The sequence below is a fragment of the Dermochelys coriacea genome, chromosome 6 (assembly GCF_009764565.3).
Source record: "Dermochelys coriacea isolate rDerCor1 chromosome 6, rDerCor1.pri.v4, whole genome shotgun sequence".
NCBI classification, from domain to species: Eukaryota; Metazoa; Chordata; order Testudines; family Dermochelyidae; genus Dermochelys; species Dermochelys coriacea.
This window is the reverse complement of record NC_050073.1, coordinates 7,583,300-7,606,655: the sequence shown is the minus strand read 5'-3', so window position 1 is coordinate 7,606,655 and position 23,356 is coordinate 7,583,300. Positions and strand designations below refer to the sequence as shown.

General features: G+C 48.1%; 1 protein-coding gene and 1 long non-coding RNA gene across 2 annotated transcripts; one reads left to right on the top strand and one right to left on the bottom strand.

The window, feature by feature from the left end:
• The first annotated feature begins 1,090 nt into the window (after positions 1–1,090).
• On the top strand, positions 1,091–19,676 carry LOC122460607. Its single transcript, XR_006282026.1, has 3 exons — positions 1,091–1,480; positions 11,676–11,683; positions 19,664–19,676. It is a non-coding gene; the product is annotated as an uncharacterized LOC122460607 (long non-coding RNA).
• LPXN (leupaxin) lies at positions 10,082–22,934 on the bottom strand. Its single transcript, XM_038406151.2, has 9 exons — positions 22,776–22,934; positions 21,700–21,854; positions 21,294–21,349; positions 19,373–19,475; positions 18,586–18,768; positions 18,057–18,230; positions 17,824–17,905; positions 11,170–11,318; positions 10,082–10,811 (listed from the first exon to the last, which is right to left on the bottom strand). The coding sequence occupies exons 1-9, from the start codon at positions 22,786–22,788 to the stop codon at positions 10,545–10,547; spliced, it is 1,182 nt and encodes a 393-aa protein (XP_038262079.1). The 5' UTR covers positions 22,789–22,934; the 3' UTR covers positions 10,082–10,544.
• Between the last annotated feature and the right edge of the window lie 422 nt (positions 22,935–23,356).

Sequence of the window (23,356 nt, the reverse complement as noted above, 5' to 3'; positions counted from 1 at the left end):
TTCCCAGAGAGTAGTTATCAGTGGATCACAGTCAAGCTGGAAGGGCATATTGAGTGGGGTCCCGCAAGGATCAGTTCTGCATCTGGCTCTGTTCAATATCTTCACCGATGATTTAGATAATGACATAGAGAGTACGCTTTTAAAGTTTGCGGACGGTACCAAGCTGGGAGGGGTTGCAAGTGCTTTGGAGGATAGGATTAAAATTCAAAATGATCTGGACAAACTGGAGAAATGGTCTGAAGTAAATAGGATGAAATTCAATAGGACAAATGCAAAGTACTCCACTTGGGAAGGAACAATCAATTGCACACAGACAAAATGGGAAACGACTGCCTAGGAAGGAGTACTGCAGAAAGGGATCTGGGGGCTATAGTGGATCACAAGCCAAATATGAGCCAACAGTGTAACACTGTTGAAAAAAAAGCAAACATCATTCTGGGATGTATTAGCAGGAGTGTTGTAAGCAACACACGAGAAGTAATTCTTCTGCTCTACTCTGCACTGATTAGGACTCGGCTGGAATATTGTGTCCAGTTCTGGGCACCACATTTCAGGAAAGATGTGGACAAATTGGAGAAAGTCCAGAGAAGAACAACAAAAATGATTAAAGGTCTAGAATGTGACCTATGAGGGAAGATTGAAAAAATTGGGTTTGTTTAGTCTAGAGAAGAGAAGACTGAGAGGGGACATGATAACAGTTTTCAGATACATAAAAGCTTGTTACAACTACAAGGAGGAGGGAAACAATGCAGCAAAATCCCAAATATTGGCAGACTGCTGAGGTTGAGGGGCAACACTAATCAGCCAGCATCAGATCTCATCCTGGTGTCTAGTAGAGATCAGCTTAAGTCCTGAAGCAGTAGGTTTACTATCCTATCACAAGTTTTTTAGTATTAACTATGACAATATTCTTGATAGCCATAAAAATAGCAACAAAATTCTGTCAAAACTGTTTTTGAAGGCAACTTTGGTTTATCTCAACAAAATATTTTTGCAAAAACTGAGAAATTTTGGCTGAAAATCAATTTTTTTCTCTTCTTTGGGCTGGGCTTCCCAGCTGGACTACATCTCCCATGTTGCATCACAGCAATATAGCTCCCATGAAGCTGTCACAATAAAATGCCTCCCCCCCGGGGTCCCCTGGGTAAGCACCAGCGTTGTATATTGCTAACGCCTTTATATGCATTGGAAAGTACCTTGGAAAGACTTGAAGGTGTGAGTGTGGAGCGAAAGATTCCTTTGTAGATTACGAGAGGCCAAAGGGGGAGGAAGGAAGAAAGGAACAGGTTAACTCAACGATCCAGCTAGGCCCGAAGATAAGAAACGAAACTGCAGCGCAAGGCAAGCGCACACAAACAAGCTCTGTGCTGCCAAACAGCCAGATGCCTGTGTCTCAATCCCGGCCAGCCGTGAAAAAGGAGACCTGAGCCAGACAGAACTGAAGGGGTTGCAAAACTAGTAAGATTGGAAAAGTCGGTGAGTGGAAAAACAACAGAAACCGGTGTGTTTTGGGGAAACTAAGGGAGCCACAGAAGGCCGGTTTGGACTGGTACCGAGAGCACAGGGGACGAGAGTCCCTGGACCAAAATGCCCCCAGAAGAACCCAGGGCTTATAGCCCTCCTGAGAACTGAAGCAAGTCAGAGATTTACAGCGGACCCTAGATGACCTGTGCACAGGGCAGAACTCTTGTCTACCCTTTTCACGCTCTTCTTCTTACATTACACCCAAGCTTGGCCAGCCTTGGGTTGTGCCTGTGTAAGTATGAAAGTGGGTTAGGGCTCGGGCACTAACGCTTTCTTCCTCCCTCTGAGTGACATGGGGTGCGCCCAGCACTCACCATTGTTATTTGGTTAATAAAGCTTTAAACTTAGTCACATGGTGTGGTCCTTCATCTCCTCCCCTAAAGGTTCTGCAGCTTCAGCCTCATCACCTGAAGCCCCAGGCAGATTGGTAACATAAATCTGTCCCAATACACCACGGTATCTCAGCAACAGGGGAAACCATGATGCATTATAGGAGATGTAGTCCAGCCAGGCAGACTGGCCCATGGGGAAAATGGGGGCATGAGGCACTCAAACCAGCTCCCATGAAACACTGAAGTTGCATTTCTAAATTAATTTTTTGGTTTTCACCCCTAAGTTTTCCATTTTAGGGGGAGGGGGAGTAAATTTTGGCTCTAAATTTTTGATTTTTCACCAAAAAGATGACATTTTCAGGTTCAAATATCAAGAGATTCCTCTTAAAATTAGCAAATGCACTGCCTTGAACCCCCTCACCTAGAAACTTACTTTCCCTGGATGCCTTTAACAGGCACTACTTCCCCTATCACAAGCACTGGGTCTGTGTACAAAACAAGAAAATGTTATTAAGAAAAGGGCATTATTTTGGGGAAAACACCGCAGCAGTAAATCAACAATATACTGATATGAATGTTAGCTTGTGGGAGCTCGAGAGAAGGAGCTCTCTGCTGCCATCTGTTGATGAAACTGAAGGAGGAGACAGAGTTAGAAAGCCGCGTGTTTGTTATCCACCTCCTTGCCCCCCAGTGGGAGCATTTTGGTTAAAATTCATTTACATTTTGGGTGTAGGGGTAATGAAATGTTATTATCCTTGTTGTATGACAAAAGGGCTTTAGGACTGTACCTAAGAGAAGAAAGAAAAGGAGGACTTGTGGCACCTTAGAGACTAACAAATTTATTTGAGCATAAGCTTTCATGAGCTACAGCTCACTTCATCGGATGCATTCAGTGCATTCATCGGATGCATTTTCCACTGAATGCATCCGATGAAGTGAGCTGTAGCTCACGAAAGCTTATGCTCAAATAAATTTGTTAGTCTCTAAGGTGCCACAAGTCCTCCTTTTCTTTTTGCGAATACAGACTAACACGGCTGCTACTCTGAAACCTAAGAGAAGAGTCACCCAAACCAATGCCTCCCTCTGGCACCAATGGGTAATGGAACTGGGACAACCAGAAAAGTGAAAAAGCTGCTTCTTGGAAACGAATATGATTATAAAGGTAAGGGTTCTGTTTAATGTTGCAATATACTGTTGAGTTCTCTTGACATGTCAGGGGATAACTGAGTGAACTCCAGTAGGGAATTAGATCTAGTCCATGTCTAACAGTTCTAGAGTTGTTTCACTAACTAAAGAACCTGAATCCCTGGGTGTGGTATTTTAATACGATGTGACAGCGCATTGAGAGAGGGCAGTTTGGTGACAGAAGACAATATAGAGGCAGGTTTACTTCCCCAATACTAATTTCTGCCTACTGTTACTCACACCTGCTTGTCAACTGTCTGTAATTGGCCACTCTCTTACCACTTCAGAAGTTATTTTTCTTCCCTTGGTATCCTGCTGTTAATTGATTTATCTCATTAGACTGACCTCACACTTGGTAAAGCAACCCCCCATCCTCTCATGTATTTATACCTGCTCCTGTATTTCCACTCCATGCATCTGATGAAGTGGGTTTTAGCCCACAAAAGCTTATGCCCAAATAAATTTGTTAGTCTCTAAGGTGCCACAAGGACTCCTCATTGTTTTTGCTAATATAGAGGCAGTGGTCAGTTGTCTTTTCATGGAAGCGGAGCAGCACTTCCCCTACGGGCAGGAGATGGATCTGACCAGGTGTACTCCTAAACTTTAACACTTCACCTACTACTGACACAACACCATGCATGAGGGTGTGCAGAAGAGGAAAAGAGTGTTTAAAAAGGAATGTTTGTCCATTGGTTGTTCATGCTGGCTGGTGGGGAAACTGAGACAAAGGATGACTATCCATGATACTGTGCGGGCTAGACATGCCCAAACATGTGCTGGCAGGGATATTATATCTGTGTCCGAACATTTTCTTGCTGCTACCCCAAAGGGGCTCATGTGGGGTCTCTGCTGAAAGTGATGGTCGAACTTATTGCCATGGTTATTGCGAGATGTTTGTCCGGGAAACAACTGTAGAGTTATGGAACACATAGGGTCTTGTGTTCCAAATCTAGACTCCTGGCAGTGAAACCCATTGTAACCTTTGGGTGGGCTAGAGTTTGCTAAATTGCCCTTCTCCAATGCTCCCCTCCCAAAACCCAAAACCACCCAACTCACATAGAAAAGCAACCAGAGACCCAGAATTCAGTCTCTAAGGATTTTCAACAAGGATTGCACAGGATCAACCTCCCCACATTCAAGTCCCAAAAGGAACAAAAACAATAAATTTAATTAAGTAACAACTTTATAAAATCTTATGATAAAGAAACATAATAAATTATGATAATTTAATTTTTAACAAAAATGATTAGAGGTATGGAACAGCTTCCATATGGGAAGAGATTAGAAGACTGGGACTTTTCAGCTTGGAAAAGAGACAGCTACGGGGAGATATGATTGAGGTCTATAAAATCATGACTGGTGTGGAGAAAGTAAGGAAGGAAGTGTTATTTACTCCTTCTCATAACACAAGAACTAGGGTCACCCAATGAAATTAATAGGCAGCAGGTTTAAACAAACAAAAGGAAGTATTTCTTCAAACAACGCACAGTCAACTTGGGCGAACTCTTTGCCAGAGGATGTTGTGAAGGCCAAGACTATAACAGGGTTCAAAAAGGAACTAGATAAGTTCATGGAGGATAGATCCATCAATGTTTACTAGCCAGGATGGGCAGGGATAGTGTCCCTAGCCTCTGTTGCCAGAAGCTGAAGTGAGCTTATGCTCAAATAAATTTGTTAGTCTCTAAGGTGCCACAAGTCCTCCTTTTCTTTTTGTAAAAGATGGTGTCTTAGGTCACATGTCTTCATCACATGTCCTTACTTGCTTTGCTGAATCACAAAGTTACCATTAGGGGTGGCCAATGGCCCCACACTGTCTGAGGCATTTTCAGGAAGGGCTCACTGAAGAGCTGATTTCCCTTAATGGCCCATCATCACACGGATGGCCCACCATCAGTGATGGCTAGTCTGAATGAAAGTTTGCCTGGAGAGTGTCATCCAGCAACACAATACATGTTTGAGATACAAATACATAGCAAGTATTCATAACTTCAGATACACAGATGATACATGCATATAAAAAGGATTGTCATATTTAGCAGATTGCAACTTTTCCATTGATACCTTACATGACATACTTGGTATCAGATTTAGTGCAATTATGCAACAGTAGTGATACATTAATGATTGGAACAGTAGTGTACACCTGGTCATCATTCTTTTCTATAAAGCATCACACAAGCAATGGGCTGGCACCATCTGTAATTACCCAGGGGTCCAGGCAGGTATTACCAGCCCACACAGCTGCATCTTCACTGCTCTGGGACCCAAGCTAGCTCGAGCGGCAGTTACACCCAGTGATTGCACTCTAGACAATCCAGATTAAAACTAGCTCAAGTACGTTAGCTCAAACTGCCATCACATGCCATGATTGCAGTCTAGACATACCCAGAGCACATGACAATCCCTTCCCCAAAGAGCTCACGCTCTAAATACACAATGGAAGGATCATTATCCCCAGTTAAAAATGGGGAGCTGATGCTAAGGGATTTGACCAAGGATATACAGAGAGTCTGTGGCAGAGCCCAGAAATGAAGCCAGCTCTTCAGCCTCTCGGGCCAGTCCCCTATCCACATGGCTGCCCTTAATCTCACATAGCTGTAGTGCACATTCCCATGAGCTGTCCAGCAGCATTCCCATTAAAGATGTTCTTATATGATGTCATGCTGGTTGCCCTGAAGTGCTGATCTTGGTCCATTGACATGCATGATGGGTAATGCTCAATAATCTGACTGAGGCAGAATGGGGTCCTTTCCCTCAGTCACCAGTGGTGATGTTTCCGTTGTAATGCTGAATGTGCCTTGGCTAACGACTTTTCATCGACTGCCACAGCAGCTATGCATGGTGGGATCTGCCGTAGGAACACAGGGACCATGGAGATGTCCCCACCCCATCCCTGTTATGTATATCTCTGTGGCGGTTGCTGCACGCTGCTTATTGTCCAATAGTGGCGAGAGCACAGGGAATTGAAGACAGCAGGCTACAGGAAGGACATGTGTTTCCTTGCTAGTGGGGCAGGGAGGTTTAGCACTGTGGGCACTAGAAGAGCAGCTGTGATACAAGCCTTCTATTGCAGCTTCCACCAGCTGTTTCCCCTTAGCTGAGTGCAGGAAGCAGATGCGTGGGCATGAGAATCCATTTTGATGCAGAACAGCAAATGAGAAGCTCATAGAAACTCTTCTCTCAAGATGATCTCTGAAAAGACAAGGGTTCGCTGCACTCATTTCAGTATGGGCTGGCTGGGCCAGTGCCCTTATATCACAGACCCACCTCCCCTGCAGCAATCAGTGGAATGAACTAACAGCTTTTATTGTTTGCAACACAGGACACCTAAAAGGCCCCAGCTGAGATCCAGATCTCACTGTGACAGGTGCTGCACAGATCCCCACCAAGGCTGGGGCTCCATTGCACTAGGTGCTGGACAGACCTGATCAGGTTCCCCCATTATGCCAGACACTGCACAGACCCTCATTGTGCCAGGCACTGTGCAGACATATAGTATAAATCTCCCTGCCCTGAAGAGCATACAGTCTAAACAGATTAAAAGGGAAACTGAGGCAGAGGGCGATGGGGGGGAGAGATAGCTCAGTGATTTGAGCATTGGCCTATTAAACTCAGGGTTGTGAGTTCAAACCTTGAGGGAGCCACTTAGGGATCTTGGGCAAAAATTGGAGAGTGGTCCTGCTTTGAGCAGGGGGTTGGACTAGATGATCTCCTGAGGTCCCTTCCAACTCTGATATTCTATTTCCAATTTCCAATGACTTGCCCATAGTCACCCAGCAGGTCAGCAGCAGAACTGAACTAGAACTCAGATCTCCCAGGTTTTTCATCTGCTGTCCCTATCATAACTAGACCTTTAATTTGGTTACCTCTATTATTTACAGGCAGCCAAATCTCAAATCCAGCCCCCGGGAGCTTAGGGCTGCCAGCAGAATTCCTCCCTGAGGCATGGTCACTTGTGCACTAACAGTGGGTAGCCACAGAGCTGTGTGACCTGACCCAGAGAGGCCTGAGCAGCGATTTGTGTTTTACTACACCTGCAGGGCAGCTAGGCTGGTAAAAGGCAATGTATACACATGGGCAGAGGCCCCAGTGCTTATTGCTGGGCTGCTTCTGGCAGCAATGTTACAGCAGCTAGGATGGCACTCAGGGTACCCTGGGAAGGAAGGCTGGAGATGTAACAAATGACAGGGTCTTTGTGTAGCTCCTAAAGGAGTTGACCACCCAGCCATGGTGGCCACCAGCTTTGTGTTCCAGACCCTGTCATGGTGGGCCAAGACCCATGCCTCCACCCCCAGCCCGAGCCCAATCTCATTAAAAGCCTGAAGCATCCCTGCTGTGATGGAACCGCTCCTCTTTCCCAGAGCACCATCTCTTTCCCCCACTGTGGCACCTTAGAGACTAACAAATTTATCTGAGCATAAGCTTTCGTGAGCTACAGCTCACTTCATCGGATGAAGTGAGCTGTAGCTCACGAAAGCTTATGCTCAAATAAATTTGTTAGTCTCTAAGGTGCCACAAGTACTCCTTTTCTTTTTGTGAATACAGACTAACACGGCTGCTACTCTGAAACCTTTTCCCCACTGGAAGTTCTACTGCAACCTAAGCAGTAAGAGCTGTTCTCACTGAGGGAGGCTATGGGGCCCTGGTGCTGAGAAGCTGTAAGATTGGCACATGGCCTGTCCATAACCAGAATGGCCATTGCCATCCTTGCTCAGGGATATTGGACCTACGGGTGTTCTCTCTTCACAGCATGGTTAGTCCAACTGGGCAAGCCTAGATCTGGCCTGATTCTCCACTCCCAAGCCTTTTGCAAAGGAGGGCTGAGAAGCCACCAGAGCAGAATGGCAGCAAGGGGAAGCCCAGATCCTCAAAGGCATTTAGGTGCCTAAATCCCATGGGAGGATCTGGTGCCTAAATGCTTATGCAGGGGGCATGGCAAGTGGAGAACCGTGCTCAGTGATTTTGGCTGCAATCTCCTTCCACGGCTGTTGATTGCATTCTGCTAAATTACCACCAGCCAGAATGGATTAGTCATGTCAGACCACAAACACCACCTTCCAGGAGAGCAGCTAGCTACAACAGTTGTTCTGAGGCATACAAAGTAGCTAGCAGCAAGGAGGAGGCAACCTGCTGTGGTTTGATGCAGCAAGCGCTGGCCGGTAACACCTACCAAGGCATTTCCTGTTTATATGAGCAGCATTAGGCCTGCAGGATGGCAGCTGGCCAGGTTGTGCTGTGTCAGAATGACACAATTACAGAGAACTCTGATACCCAGGGCAGTTACGACAGGCAGAAATTTTCCATCAACATGAAAATTTGGGTTTTTAACTAGCCTTTACCGCCCCCACCCCCCACCCCAAGGGTTTGCTTTCCTTACAATTTTTTGTCCCAAAACTTCCAATCCCCCAAATAATTTGATTCTGAAAAGCCGTTGTGGTGCCTCATGGGAATGGTAGAGTGCGTACCTCATGCCACCATTCTCCTCTGCAGGTTGGGCTCCCCAGCTGGACTTCATAGAATCATAGAGGATTAGGGTTGGAAGAGACCTCAGGAGGTCATCTAGTCCAACCCCTCCTTGCTCAAAGCAGAACCTAAGCAGGACTTCATCTCCCATGATGCACCATGGCAACGCAACTGCTAGGATGCAACCACCTCCCCTCACCAAGTGGGGAGATTGTGGAGATCTTGGGAGATGTAGTCCAACCAGGAGCCCAGTCTGTAGAAGAGGATGAGAGCAGGAGATACCCTGAACTACAGATCCCATGAGACACTGTGGCTTCACTGGGAGCAGGACGAGGTGCTCAGTTGGTGCTGGAGTCAAGCATTAAGCTCTCCAAAGTTGGAAAGACAATGATGGAAGAAGCTGACGGACCCTGTTTACTGTTTATTTTGATAGGTGGATGTTTTGTTTTAATATCCCCCAAAAAGCTCACATGCAAACCATACCTCTGTCTTTCCCTGTGTGGAGAACATTATAACACCATTCTATAAAGCCCTGGGTGGTCTCATCTGATTACTGTGTGCAGCACTGGGCAACCCATCTCCAGAAGGATGTTGCCAAACTAGAGGGATTCAGAGAAGGGTGACAAGAATGATCAAGGGCCTGGAAACAATCTCTTAGGAAGGGAGATTGAAAAGATGGGGATTGTTACTTTAATGAGGAGCCAGGTAAGAGGGGACTAGATGGAACTGTATAAAATAATCAATGGTTTGGAGAAGGTAGATTGGGAGTTTCTATTCTTCCTGTCTCCTAACACAAGAACAAAGGGACAGTCAGTGAAATTGAAAAGTAGGAAATTCAAAAGGGAAATACTTTTTCATACAATGTGGAATTAGACTGTGGAACTCACTGCCCTAGGAAGTCACTGATACCAAGAACATAATAAAATTAAAAAAGGGAGCAGATATTTACACAGATAACAAGAATATCCAGAATTAGACTAATTTATGATTACAAAAATATTGTGGAACACATTGGTTTAAGCTGATCTCTGACTATTAGAGACCAGAATGAATTCTGCTTTGAGCAGGGGATTGGACTAGATGACCTCCTGAGGTCTCTTCCAACCCTAATTTCTATGATTCTAATGCAAGGGGCAGATTATCCCATAGCTTCTACTATAGGGTTCTTACACTTTCCTTTGCAGCATCTAGTACTGCCAATGTCGGAGACAGGAGACTGGGCTAGATGGATGTGGGAGTCTGATCAGGTTGGGCCATTCCTAGAGGAGCCCAAAATGGAAATGTGGATGTGATGGCTCGGGAACAGAAAATAAAGAAGGATTTTGCTAATGAAAGGGACATGTCAGCTGCTGGGTGGACCCAAGTCTTTACATGTAGCAATGAGCTTGTTCTATGTTAACCTGCTCCCCCAAAACTGAAAGGTTCTATCCCACCTCTTGACCCCACTGTGTTTGTTCTTTATCCTTATCGTTTCCCTCTGAGGTGAAATCCAGGGATGCAGCTTCGGAAGTCTCAGAATCAATCCCTCCCCTCCCCCCCCACATCCCTGTCCAAACCTATATGCAGAACCAACCACAGAGAATACCAAGATGTTTATTTCTGGGCAGCACCCTCATCCAGTTACATTTACCATGAGTATAGCTCAAAGGTGAGAAAAGAGGAGCAGATGAAATCGTGCATTGGAGGGGAGAGAAGCAGAGCACAGCTTGAAGGAGCAGAACATCCAGGAAGGGATGATCAAGTGGCAGGGGCAGGTTCCTGGGAAGGAAACCGCAGTGGCTGTCACTGGGGAGGGAACCCTGCTCTCTCCAAACATATTGGGCCAGACCGTCAGCTAATATTTACCAGAAAGGACATCAGTGGAGTGCTATTGATTTAAACAATCAGTGGTTCAGGCCCATTGAAGAAGGCTGCTCTTTGTTGACTCTGGCCTGTGGTCCTTCTCCCTGTATCTCAGCCGCTGGCTAAGGATGCCAGAGGATGCTGTCCCACAGAACCAGTTTTGGTACTTAGCCCCCTCCCCTCGGGCCAGTGCAGGAGTCACACAAAGAGCTTGCCGTAGCAGGCGTGGCAGTAGGCTTTGTCACCATGGTCCCGGAAGGTGCCCTTCTGCAGCTGGCTCAGGCAGAAGGCGCAGATGAAGTGCTCGGGGTGGAACCGGTGCCCCATGGCACTGATGCAGCGCCCGGTGATGGGCTTCTCACAGCCGTGGCACAACGAGCCCTGGCGCTGGTGGAAGTGAAGCTCACAGTAGGGGTGGCCATCTAGCTCGAAGAAGGAGCCGGTGGTGAAGCTGCTGAAACAGTCCTAAGGGAGGGGGAAGGAGCATTGAGACCTCATCCCTAATTAAGCACCTTGCCAACCTGCATATGGTGTTCTGCCTCTCACCCATCTGGCCTCCATATGGGCCCTGCTCCCTTGCCCATCCAGCCACCATATGGGACCCAGTCCCCTCACCTATCTAGCCCCTGGCGCCTCTACCCTGGTGCTTCACCCAGCCATCCTCCATAAGGGAGCTGGAATCACACTCAGCTGCTATAGAGGTTCTTAGTGCTCCATAGGGAAGAACTTCCTGACCCTCACCTGGCCATGCCCTGCATCACCTTCCTGAAGATTAAAGCCCAGGTGTCCCTCCAGCCCCCTGTGTGGGACTCTGCACACTCACCCCACACACAAAGCACTCGGGGTGCCAGACGCCCTGGAGCGTGGACAGGTAGTTATCCATCACAGGCCGCTCACAGGCTCTGCATTTAGGAGAGAACATGGCCAGGAAGTCCTTCTGGCAGTACGGCTTCCCGTTCTTCTCATGGAAACCTGCAGAGGCAAGCAGGGAGAAGACATCCATGAAGTGCACCTGAATCCCAATGGGAGGACACAGAGAGGGACCCTTCCAGCCAAGCTCCAAACCTAGCCCAGGGAGCCGGAGAACGTACCTGAGTTACACTGCCCACTCTGATTCATGCTGGGCCTGGACAGCAAACACTGTGCACGGATATTCCCCTTTAAGATGCAAATTTCTCACAGCCACACTCCCACTTTCCTTCTCATTTGCTCCCCCTGTGGCCAAACTCAGGAATTACAGGGAGAGATTCTCACTAGTCCCTAGGGCCCAGATTTTCAAAGGCATTTAGACATCACTGTCCTCAGTGTTGTGATGACTAACTGATTTAGGAGCCTAAGTCACAGAAAGTGCCTAAATGCCTTTTGAAAATGAGATTTTAGCTCCTAAATCAGTCAGGCATTGCAACACTATGGGGCTAATATGAGGGGGAAAGGAGTCCAGGAAAGCTGGCTGTATTTTAAAGAGGCCTTATTGAGGGTGCAGGAACAAACCACCCTGATGTGCAGAAAGAATAGCAAATATGGCAGGCAACGAGCCTGGCTTAACAGTGAAATCTTTGGTGAGCTTAAACACAAAAAGGAAGCTTACAAGAAGTGGAAACTTGGACAGATGACTAGGGAGGAGTATAAAAATATTGCTCGATCATGCAGGGGTATAATCAGGAAGGCCAAAACACAACTGGAGTTGCAGCTAGCAAGGGATGTAAACCATAACAAGAAGGGTTTCTACAGGTATGTTTCAGAGTAGCAGCCGTGTTAGTCTGTATTCGCAAAAAGAAAAGGAGGACTTGTGGCACCTTAGAGACTAACAAATTTATTTGAGCATAAGCTTTCGTGAGCTACAGCTCACTTCATCGGACGCATTTGGTGGAAGATACAGTGGGGAGATTTATATACACACACAGAGAACATGAAACAATGGGTTTTATCATACACACTGTAAGGAGAGTGATCACTTAAGATGAGCCATCACCAGCAGCGGGGGGGGAGGAGGAGGAAAACCTTTCATGGTGACAAGCAAGGTAGGCCATTTCCAGCAGTTAACAAGAACATCTGAGGAACAGTGGGAGGTGGGGTGGGGTGTGGGGGAGAAATAACATGGGGAAATAGTTTTACTCTATGTAATGACTCATCCATTCCCAGTCTCTATTCAAGCCTAAGTTAATTGTATCCAGTTTGCAAATTAATTCCAATTCAGCAGTCTCTCGTTGGAGTCTGTTTTTGAAGTTTTTTTGTTGAAGGATAGCCACCCTCAGGTCTGTAATCGACCTACATGCCTCTAGCTTTCATCCAGACCATACCACACGATCCATTGTCTTCAGCCAAGCTCTACGATATAACCGCATTTGCTCCAACCCCTCAGACAGAGACAAACACCTACAAGATCTCTATCATGCATTCTTACAACTACAATACCCATCTGCTGAAGTGAAGAAACAGATTGACAGAGCCAGAAGAGTACCCAGAAGTCACCTACTACAGGACAGGCCCAACAAAGAAAATAACAGCACGCCACTAGCCATCACCTTCAGCCCCCAACTAAAACCTCTCCAAAGCATCATCAAGGATCTACAACCTATCCTGAAGGATGACCCATCACTCTCACAGATCTTGGGAGACAGGCCAGTCCTTGCTTACAGACAGCCCCCCAACCTGAAGCAAATACTCACCAGCCACCACACAACAGAACCACTAACCCAGGAACCTATCCTTGCAACAAAGCCCATTGCCAACTGTGTCCACATATCTATTCAGGGGACACCATCATAGGGCCTAATCACATCAGCCACACTATCAGAGGCTCGTTCACCTGCACATCTACCAATGTGATATATGCCATCATGTGCCAGCAATGCCCCTCTGCCATGTACATTGGTCAAGCTGGACAGTCTCTACATAAAAGAATAAATGGACACAATCAGACGTCAAGAATTATAACATTCAAAAACCAGTCGGAGAACACTTCAATCTCTCCGGTCACTTGATTACAGACCTGAGGGTGGCTATCCTTCAACAACAAAACTTCAAAAACAGACTCCAACGAGAGACTGCTGAATTGGAATTAATGGAACAAAGGACTGGTAAAATCTGGCTAGAAATCTGGCATGCCATGAGAAGGCAGCAAATCACCAGAGAGTATTCCATAGGTGGAAAGAGCTTGAGATGAGACTAAGGTTAAAGGCCACCATAGATGATCAGCATCAAGAGAAGATTGCATCAGAGTCTCTTTACTGGCAAAATGTTCTGAAAAGGCTCATTGCCATTGTGAGAATGCTTGCTACCCAAAACCTAGCAATGCGTGGCACATCAGATCAGCTGTATGAGCCAAACAATGGAAACTTCCTTAAAATTGTGGAGCTGATGGCTGAGTTTGATGCTGTACTCCTGGAACATCTAAGAAGAGTCACCGCCCAAGAAATGTACACACACCATTACCTTGAAAAAACAATTCAAAATGAGATCACACATACTGGCAACAAAAGTCAAATAGAAGATTGTGGCAGATCTGAAGTCAGCAAGATATTACTCTGTTATTCTGGACTGCACACCTGACATCAGCCATACGGCACAAATGTCTTTAATGGTGTGTTTTGTAACAACAACAGAACCTAGTGAAAATGTCCCTGCAATGGTGACTGTCAGAGAGCATTTTCTAGAATTTATTGACATTGATGATAGTACAGGAGCTGGTATGAAAAATGTGCTTCTTAAAAAGCTGGAAGATATGGGAATTGCGATAGCTGACATGAGAGGTCAGGGCTACGATAATGGTGCCAACATGAGAGGAAAGAACAGAGGAGTGCAGACATGGAACTGAGAGTTAAACCCTTGAGCTTTTTTTGTCCCATGCAGTTCTCATTCATCAAACTTGGTGGTCAGTGATGCAGCATCAGCTTCTAGTGAGCCTGCTGAATTTTTTAATGTAATTCAAAGCATCTATGTATTTTTCTCTGCATCAACTCATCGATGACAAATTTTGAAGCAACATCTGGGAACATCCTCTCTGACACTGAAACCACTGAGTGCCACATGATGGGAAAGTCAAGTGGAAGTGATAAAGCCTATCACACACCAAATTGGGAAGATAGATGATACCATAGTTGCCATTATGGAGGCTAATGCTATGACAGGAACTGTTCGTGGGAGAACAGTGGCAGAGGGAAATGGAATCACCAGAAACATACATAACTTCAAATTTCTGTGTGGCTTAGTGTTGTGGCATGACATACTGTTTGAAATAAATGTTGTAAGCAAGAGACTCTAAGGTGTTGACCTTGATATATCTGGAGCAATGGAACAACTGAACAAAGCAAAGTCATACCTACAGTCTTACCGGTCAGATGAGGGATTTCAAAACGTTCTGAAGAGTGCACAGAGTGGGCAGAGGAACTTCACACTGAAGCTATTTTCCCACCCATTCAAGAATACAAGAGTCACCGAAGAAGACGACATTTTGATTATGAGGCACGGGATAATCCCATAAGAAACCCCAAACAACAATTCCAAGTTGAATTCTTTAACCAGGTGCTAGATTGTGCAATACAGTCAGCTGAAGAAAGTTTCATGCAGCTCAAGGAACACAGCAGTATATTTGGGATGTTGTATGATATTCCAAAACTCCTCACTATACCTGAAGAAGACCTACACCAGAAATGCAGGGCACTAGACAGTGTTGACACATGATGACATGCGCGATATTGATGCGAGTGATTTAGGTGGTGACCTGAAAGCCCTTTCAAGATACATTTCTGCAGGATCTACTCCAAAGGCTGTTCTGGAATATATGTGCACAAATAAGTTGACCACCCTCTTTCCAAATGCTTTTGTTGCTCTGCGCATACTTCTAACACTTCCTGTAACAGTTGCCAGTGAAGAACTTCTTAAAGTTAATAAAAACACATGACACAGGAGGAGCTGGTTGGCCTTGCAACCATCTCAATAGGGCATGAGCTGGCCCAGACTGTGGACCTTCAGGAAGCAGTTCAAATTTTTGAAACCAAGAAGGCATGGAAAGCACCACTTTGATTATTCAAACAGATAAAAATGCTAGTGTTTACTATGCAGACAAGAAAAATTACATTTGCTGTTCAGGCATTTGAAAGTTAAGTGTTACTTAAAATTTTTGAACAAGGCATTTTAAGTTGTTAGTTCTCCTTTATTGGGGTAAGTAACAGTACCATGAGAGGAGTAGAACAGGAAGAAGGCAGAATTGAGACCTTTCAAAGTTTTGGCCCAAGCGAGGAGGTATGGGGGCATCATTTGAGCTCCCCGCCTCAGGTGCCAAAATGTTGTGGGCCAGCCCTGGCAGGGGGATGGACTAGATGACCTCCTGAGGCCTCTTCAAACCCTGATCTTCTAGAATTCTAGGATTCTATGAATGCTGGTCACAGCAATGCCTGAAATACCTTTAAAAATCTGAGCCCATGGGATGTTGCTTTATGACTTTCCCTGTCATTACTGAGAACTCTCTCAGAGAATTGCCCTGTCTTGCAGAGAAAGGCTGTAAGGGTTTGTGCTTACAGCCTTGCACTGGGCCCTCGAATTTGGATCCAGTGCCCAGCTCTGTCACAGACTACCTGTGTGACTTTGACATGTCACTTCTCTACGGACCTGAGTTCCCCTTCTATAAAATGAAGATAACGAATCTTCCATTCTCCCAACCTTTGTCTTGTCTACTTAGCCGAGAAGCTCTTTAGGGCCAGGACTTTCTCTCACTGTGTCTGTGCAGTGCCCGATGCAATGGGACCCTGATCTCAGCTGGGGCAGGGCCTGTCTCTCGCTGTGTCTGGGCAGTTCCTGGCACGATGGGGCCCTCATCTCAGCTGGGGCAGGGCCTGTCTCTCGCTGTGTCTGAGCAGCGCCTGGCACAATGGGGCCCTGATCTCAGCTGGAATCTCTAGGTGTTACCATAATAATAAATAATAGTAAAGGCAGAAGGTGGATTCCTAAAACAAACCAAACATCCCTAAAAGCAGGAATTCAAATTCAACCCATCAGCCAAGGAGCTGAGTTAGACAATCTCATGACAATGGAGTGTGCTACAAGAGATGGGTGCAGGCAGAACTGGCTGCCACCTGTAGGGACTGAGCTGGGATAAGACAAGATCACTGTGCCAGGAATAGTATTGGGATCATGGAAGAGGTCCGAGTTAGCATCATGGCCCCGTTGAACTGGGCATCATACAATACAGTGCACAGTCCCTGCTCCAGTGAATAAGCAGCCTATTGCTAGCCAAACTCCTCAAACTTAGCACTAACAAGAAGTCACTGATGTGGGGAGAGGCCCTGGAGAACAAAGACAGGATGCAGGAGGGGACAAAGAAAGAACCAGCCCCAAGAGGGGCTGGGGCCTGAACTCATCAGTTAAACTTTCCACAACACTGCTATAATTAGCAGCGTGGGAATGAGCGGGGCCCTCGGCGCTGGTTCTCCCTCAGGTGTCAATTACTGAGCAGGGCTGGTGGGAACACAGCCGCTGAGTGCCTGCCTAGAAAGCCAATCCCCTGGCAGGAACAGAGTGTTTTTGCTTGGGCTGCCTGGGGAAATTAATGAGCACCTACCATGGGCGGCCCAGCAAGCAGGAATTAACACACACGCACACTGCACAGGGAGAGGATGGGGCCTTAAAGGGGAACTGATGGCAAAATGCGTAGATGGACAACTGCTGCTGCTGTGACGATTTTGTGCCACTGGCTGGGCTGTGAGCAAGTGGTCACCGGGGTTGTTACAGGGGCCGCTGTGCCACCATGACACAGTTAAACACTGTCTGTATGACACTTATAGGAAATGGTAACCAGCACTCCACACTGGTGCTAACGGCCGGAGCTCCGACCCCAAAGCCTGCATCCCGTAGGGCCTCAGAGGGAGGGAATCTAACCCATGTTTCATGTTCTCTATGTGTATATAAATCTCCCCACTGTATTTTCCACCGAATGCATCCGATGAAGTGAGCTGTAGCTCACGAAAGCTTATGCTCAAATAAATTTGTTAGTCTCTAAGGTGCCACAAGTCCTCCTTTTTTTTTTGTGGATACAGACTAACACGGCTGCTACTCTGAAACCTATTCATATGACTGAGCACTTTAGCAGTGAGCGCCCATCAAAATGGCTGCTCCCTTCCAGAATTTTCCCTGATCTGTGCACCTGACAGAATCACAACTCACGACTGGAGGCCCTGGGGTGGAATAGCAGGAGGGTGGGGAACCGAAGTAAGGAATATGGGGAACTGGCAGAGGTGTAGGGGGAAGCCCAGAGCTAAGATAGCAGGCGGTTGCAGTCAGGATTGAGGGGCAGAGACGGGGGTGAGAAGGAGCTGAGGGTGGGGATAACAGGGGCCCGCAGGTCGGAATTGAGAGGGGGGGAGCTTTTGGGGAGAGGCCAGGGCTGGAATAGCAGTGGGACTGTGGGTCAAGACAGAGGCCTAGATCCCCGTGGAATCCCGACTTTCTACGTAGGGCAGGAGAAGAGCAGGGGACGTACCATCATTGCTGAACACCTTCCCACAGTGAGCACAGAAGAAGTGCTCCGGGTGCCAAGTCTTGTCCATGGCCGTCAGAACTTTCTGCAAAGAGAATGAAGTGACTGGGGTGTGCACTATCGGCAGAGAGCTACGAGAGGAGAGGGGCAAGAAAAAGCAAGGCTCCTGGTTAATCCAGCCGGGAACCTTGCCTGGCAGGAGTTAGAACCAGGGGGGCAGAGTCAGCTCTATTTACCTCCAGGATGGGCGCCGCGCAGTAGGCACAGCGGGGGGAGAAGAGATGGTGATAATCCTCCTGGCAGTAGGCCAGGCCGTCTCGCTCGTAGAAAGTGCTGGAGCCCATCTCCCGTCCGCACTGGGTGCAGGTGAAGTGCTCATGATGCCACGTCTTTCCCAGAGCAGTGATCATCTAGAGACAGGACAAAACCCAGGAAGTCTTTGCACAGAGAATCTCCGCCACTGAGCCCATTGGTACATCGGGGACCCAGCCCATTGGTACATCTGGGGAAGCTATGATAGGAATAGGGACCCTCACGTGGTCCTAGAGATGGTGGCTGAGACAGCAGGAGACTCAGCTGTTATAGGACTTTTTGGGGAGAAAGAGATCCCCTCACCTACAGGAGGATTGGGGGAAACATACTGTCCGACCAAGCAGATCTTATAGCTCTGAGCAATCAAGAGTGGAAGGAGCCAACCCTGGTGAGACAGAGGGACACGCAGATGGACTGACAGACAGCCGCAGGGTCCATGCCATCCCCTCTCACCTTTCCAGCGATGGGTTTGCGACAGGAAGCACAGTTGCCCTTAGGCACGGCAGTGATGCCGAGGTCCTGCAGCTCTTGCGTCAGGTCCCCCAGCATGCTCTCAAGGGTGCTGCCGGGACTTGGCCCCACTGCTGATGGCCCCCTGGCATGTTCCGGCTCTGCAGCAGAACCCACCGCTGAGATCTGCCACAAAGGAGGAGAAGAGGCCGTGCGAATGTTCAGCTTCATGTTCCCGCCAGGGGCTCTGCCCTACAGCTCCCCCCTTTTCCCCACACCTAGGGAACTGTTTCTATTGCACATGGGACCCACCCACAGAAGAATGCCAGGCTTTGCCATTGCCGGCTGGTACGTGGGACAGGGGCAGTGCCAGGTTGCCAATGGCGCCATGGTACTGGGCCCACACTCAGAAGGGGCCCTGGCGCCCAGACCATGGCCCTGCTCCCCCACTCCACCTGCGTGCCATCCCGAGGCCCTGTCCCCACTTGGCCTCTTCCCCACCGCAGGCCCCACCCACCACTCACTCATCTCCACCCCCTCCCGGCCTGTGCAAGTGGTGGGCGGTGCCTCAGGGGATGAGTCTTGAGTGGGGGTGTGGTCTCATGGCAGAGCGGGGGGCAGAATGGGAGGGTGGGCCATGGCCCAGCAGTGCTGGGCCCACGAAAGTTTAATCCAGCCCTGGGCAGGGGCCATTCCCAAGGAAGAGCTCAAGGCCTGCATCTCAACTGAAGCTTTGCAAAGTGGTGCCCCTGGTTCTTCTGGAGGAGGGGGTTGCGTGGCCAGGACTCACCTTGGACTGCATCTGACCCAAATAGGATAAAAGCTCATCCAGCTGCTGAGCAGCCATCGGGGTGGGAGGGGAAGGAAGCGACAGCTGCGGAGTTGGAACCTCACTGCGGGTAGAAGAAAGACATCCGTGTCAAAGAGAGTAGGTCACAACTTCAACCCCACCATGAGCCTCCTTTACCCAGCACCCAGCAGCCAGACCCGCCCTGCCACCACCAGACCACAGGAACACCAAAGTGTTCACTGGAAGCATGGTGTTCACCCCAGTGAGCATGGAAGTAGAGCAGGGTGTGAGGGACACCCCTAGAGAAGGGAAACAAATGCATCTCCCCATCATCAGTTATCGTCTGATCCCCAGAGCAGATGCTGGGTGTTCCTGTTCAGGAACAGTATTAAGATAAACTGAATTAAGGGCACTTTAATTCTGAACGAGACCATCCACACAGGGGTTTAATGAGGTTTAACTAACCCACTTTAAAAGGTAATTTAGATGAGCTTTCCTAAGTGTCCCCACGTAGACAGGCACTAAATACAGTCAGGGACTTGTGAGTGGAGGGCAGGGCAGGTGGGAATGTGTCTGTGGAGGAAGCTGTGGAGTTTAGGGAAGGTTTCCCCCAATAGCCAGTCAGCGAGCAACGGCCCACTGAACTAGTGGCAGGAAGGGAGGGGTGGAGTCTGATCTGGGTGTTTGGAGGGGGAGGAGTATAACCAGCAACTAGTGGAGGAGGAAGGAGAGGAAAGGATTAGTAATTGGGGAGAGGGTCAGTGGAGAGGTTCAGGGGTATTCTACCCAGGTACCATCCCCTTAGACAAGCCACACCCACACACCCAGGTACCATCCCCTTAGCCAAGAAACTCCCACACACCCAGCTGCCCTTTCTTTAGCCAAACCATGCCCACACACCCAGGTACCAATCCCTTATCCAAGCGACTCCCACACACCCAGATACCATCCCCTTACCAATCCAGAGACCATCCCCTTACCCAACCAGGCCTACAGACTCCCCAGCCACACCCCCTTAACCAAACCCCTCTCACACCCTAAGTACCACCCACAGACTTCCAGTAACTGGATATTTCTTGTACAACGGTCAGCAATGACTTAAAGAACAATATGACATTTAAATCATTATTAAGCTCCTGATTCAACTGTTTTAATCAAAGATTGTAAGGCCTTCAGGCTAGAGGCCTTTTTGCCATGTGTACAGCAGTTAGCGCAATGGAGTGATCCTGATTGAAACCTTTGCTACCCCAATACAAATAAATAATTAACCCACTAGTACAGCTCTCTCCTAGCCCACCCTGTGCCACACTTCACACCAGGGAGCCAAGGAGACTTGGGCACACAGGGGAGCTGAGGAGACTTGGGCACACAGGCACCAACTGGTAGCTTGGTGCAGTTTTGCTGCTCTATGGTCACTACTACCAGTCCACTGGTTGTAAGCAGAGGTTGTGGATTCTCTCCACCTCCTGTGCGGGGTGTTAAGTCTGTTGATTTGCATACTGGCAGATCCACAGGTAACTCCTCTGCACCACCGTGTCACCAACCCCCTTCTCCAAGCTAGCAGTTCTTCCATGTTTAGGCCTTTCTATGCCCTGGGATGGGGCATTATTCAGTATTCCCCCCTGCCTGCCTGTAGACTCAGCCCTGAATTGGGTCCTGTTCAGACTGAGATGGGCACAACCAGAAGGGTTGGAAACTTCTTTTTGATCCATGCTTAGACCCTGCAGAAACTGACGAGGCTACCAGAGAAGGGCTGGTATGGGCAGTACCACCTCAAACCGGCTCTGTCCTGCCGTGGTGGGGGATCAGGGTAGGTTAATTTTTCATTAAGCATCATAGGGGAGCAGGCATTTGTAGGCTGAGGAGATACGGTACTGGAAGGATCAATAAAACAGCTTTCCCTCCCTGGTACAGCATTTACCTGTAGACATTTTTGTCATCTGATTCCTGGAGCCAAGTACTTAATGCAGGCTGTACCTGGAAACACAAAGAGTAAGGGATATACAAAGAAAGCAGCCCATTTCCTTATACCCAGTCCAGTTATACTGTATTTCCAGATCCTGTCTTACTGTGAACATGGCTAATTAAGGAGAATTAGTGACTAATTGATCATCTGGAAATCCCTTCTCCACTCTCGGCATTCTCCTAAATTATAGTCAGGAGGGGCTGGATGGGCTGTAACATCTCTAGGGCACAGATGCAACTGTCTGCATGGGACAACCTTCATGTGCTGAGTTCTGCAGGGTCTCAACCTCCCTGTTGTAGAGGATGGATTTCTGCCGGGTACCTTGTGTGTAGGCAGCTCCTACAGGCACTGAAGGAAATACCTTATGGGTCCCTGAGGCGACTAGTTTCGCTTTCTGGACAGCGTCTGTCTCAGGCACTGCTGTGGCTGGTCTCTGCTCACTGGAGCTGTGTGTCAGAAGGCAGTGGTCCCCTTTGAGCTCCTTAGAGCTTTCTTCCAGTTCTGCCAGCAAAGCGTCTGAAGAAGAAAACCGGTTAGAGAAAAACAATATAAACTGCGCCCGCCACACAGGACACACAACACTCCCCCCAGTGCTCTCTCCCCACATCAGCACTGGGGCCCCAACCTGCCACAGGAGGGGTACCCCTCCCCCAGCCCCAACTCAGCCTGTGGCCTGGACCAGCCCCAGGCACAGCTGGCCTGCTCCGGCCACCCCGGGTCTGGGCCGCTCCGGGGTCAGGCCGCGCTGTGCCACCCTGGCCATGCCTAGGGCCGGGCTGCTCTGGCTGCGGCAGACCCAGGGCTGGACTAGGTGGGGGTTAGGGGAGGGGTGCCCCCTCCCGGTCACAGCAGTCACTGGGCGGGTGGCGCTAAATAGGCTGCTGCACGGCTTACAGGGAATTTAGCTATAGACCATGATCAAGTCTCCTCCTAACCTCTTGGATAAGCTAATTCGATTGAGCTTCTTAAGTCTTAGACCTTGAATCATTCTTATATCTCTCTTCTGATGCTGTGTCTGCCACAACACCCATAAGAATCACCCAGCATTTAGGTTGGTGTCTGCCAGAGAGCCTGAGGATGTTCGGCACCCAACTGCCACTGCAAGTGAATGTAGGTCTGGCACCTGGAACCCTAAGGGTCCTTTGGAAATCCCAGCCTAAAATACCTAGGTTGAGGGGCAACCCGAGAAAGTAGATATTACTGATGTATTATCCGATGTCATGCTGTAAAGGGTATATTAGAGTCACAGCCCCTTCTATTTTGTCTTCTAAATTTGTAATTTAGGGGAGGAACAAAGAGGAAAAGAGAAAATGAACAACAGAAATCCTCATGCCCTCCTGGTAGCCTGGATGCTGTGGTGTCAGCATCAAACCCAATTTGGGGGCCTAACTCAAGAGTCCACTCCTTGCTCTTCCATTGGAAGGGGGGTTCACTTACCCAAGTCGTCCATTGCACTGAACCCTCTCTCCCCTTTGCTCCAAGGAGGAGAGCCAAGATGTGTCGGGTGACAGAATCACAGGGGAAATGAGCGAGGCAATGAGTGAGAGGCTCCTGCAGACTCTTTCAGTTCCTCTCTTCAGCTGCACTTCCTCTCTTCAGAGGCCGGGGACTTTTTTCGTGAGTCACATGTTTCAACTAAAGCATGATGAACCCAAATCACTGAGAAGGGAAAGCAGGGAGGACTGGTCCAGGTAGAGTCTTACAGATGTACCACAAAGGTGATCTGGCTGCTTTCTTCCATGTGATCAGGGCACTCTGCTGACCCCGTATCCAGGAGAGCAATTGTACACAGTGACACTATCTCTGAACCCATTCTGGTGGGAGTTAATGGGTGAAAAACTCCTCATGGCTGTTGAAAGCTAGCAAAGATCCATTATTGATGAGGATTGTTAATTGCTCAAGAAACCACCCTATAATGTTAATATCTTTATCTATTACCGTTTTGTCCCAAGCCTACCCTTTCTGGGGAAGTTCACCGCATAGGTCATGGGATGGAAGCTCCAGCTTAAAAGCATTCA

Bases quoted from the DNA above. Each gene is read 5' to 3' on its own strand.
- LPXN (XM_038406151.2), bottom strand. The intron at 21,350-21,699 runs GTATTTCCTTCA...TTGTGTTTCCAG, and splicing joins TCGCCTCAGGGACCCATAAG to GTACAGCCTGCATTAAGTAC. The intron at 10,812-11,169 runs GTGAGTGTGCAG...CCCCTCCCTTAG, and splicing joins CCGAGTGCTTTGTGTGTGGG to GACTGTTTCAGCAGCTTCAC.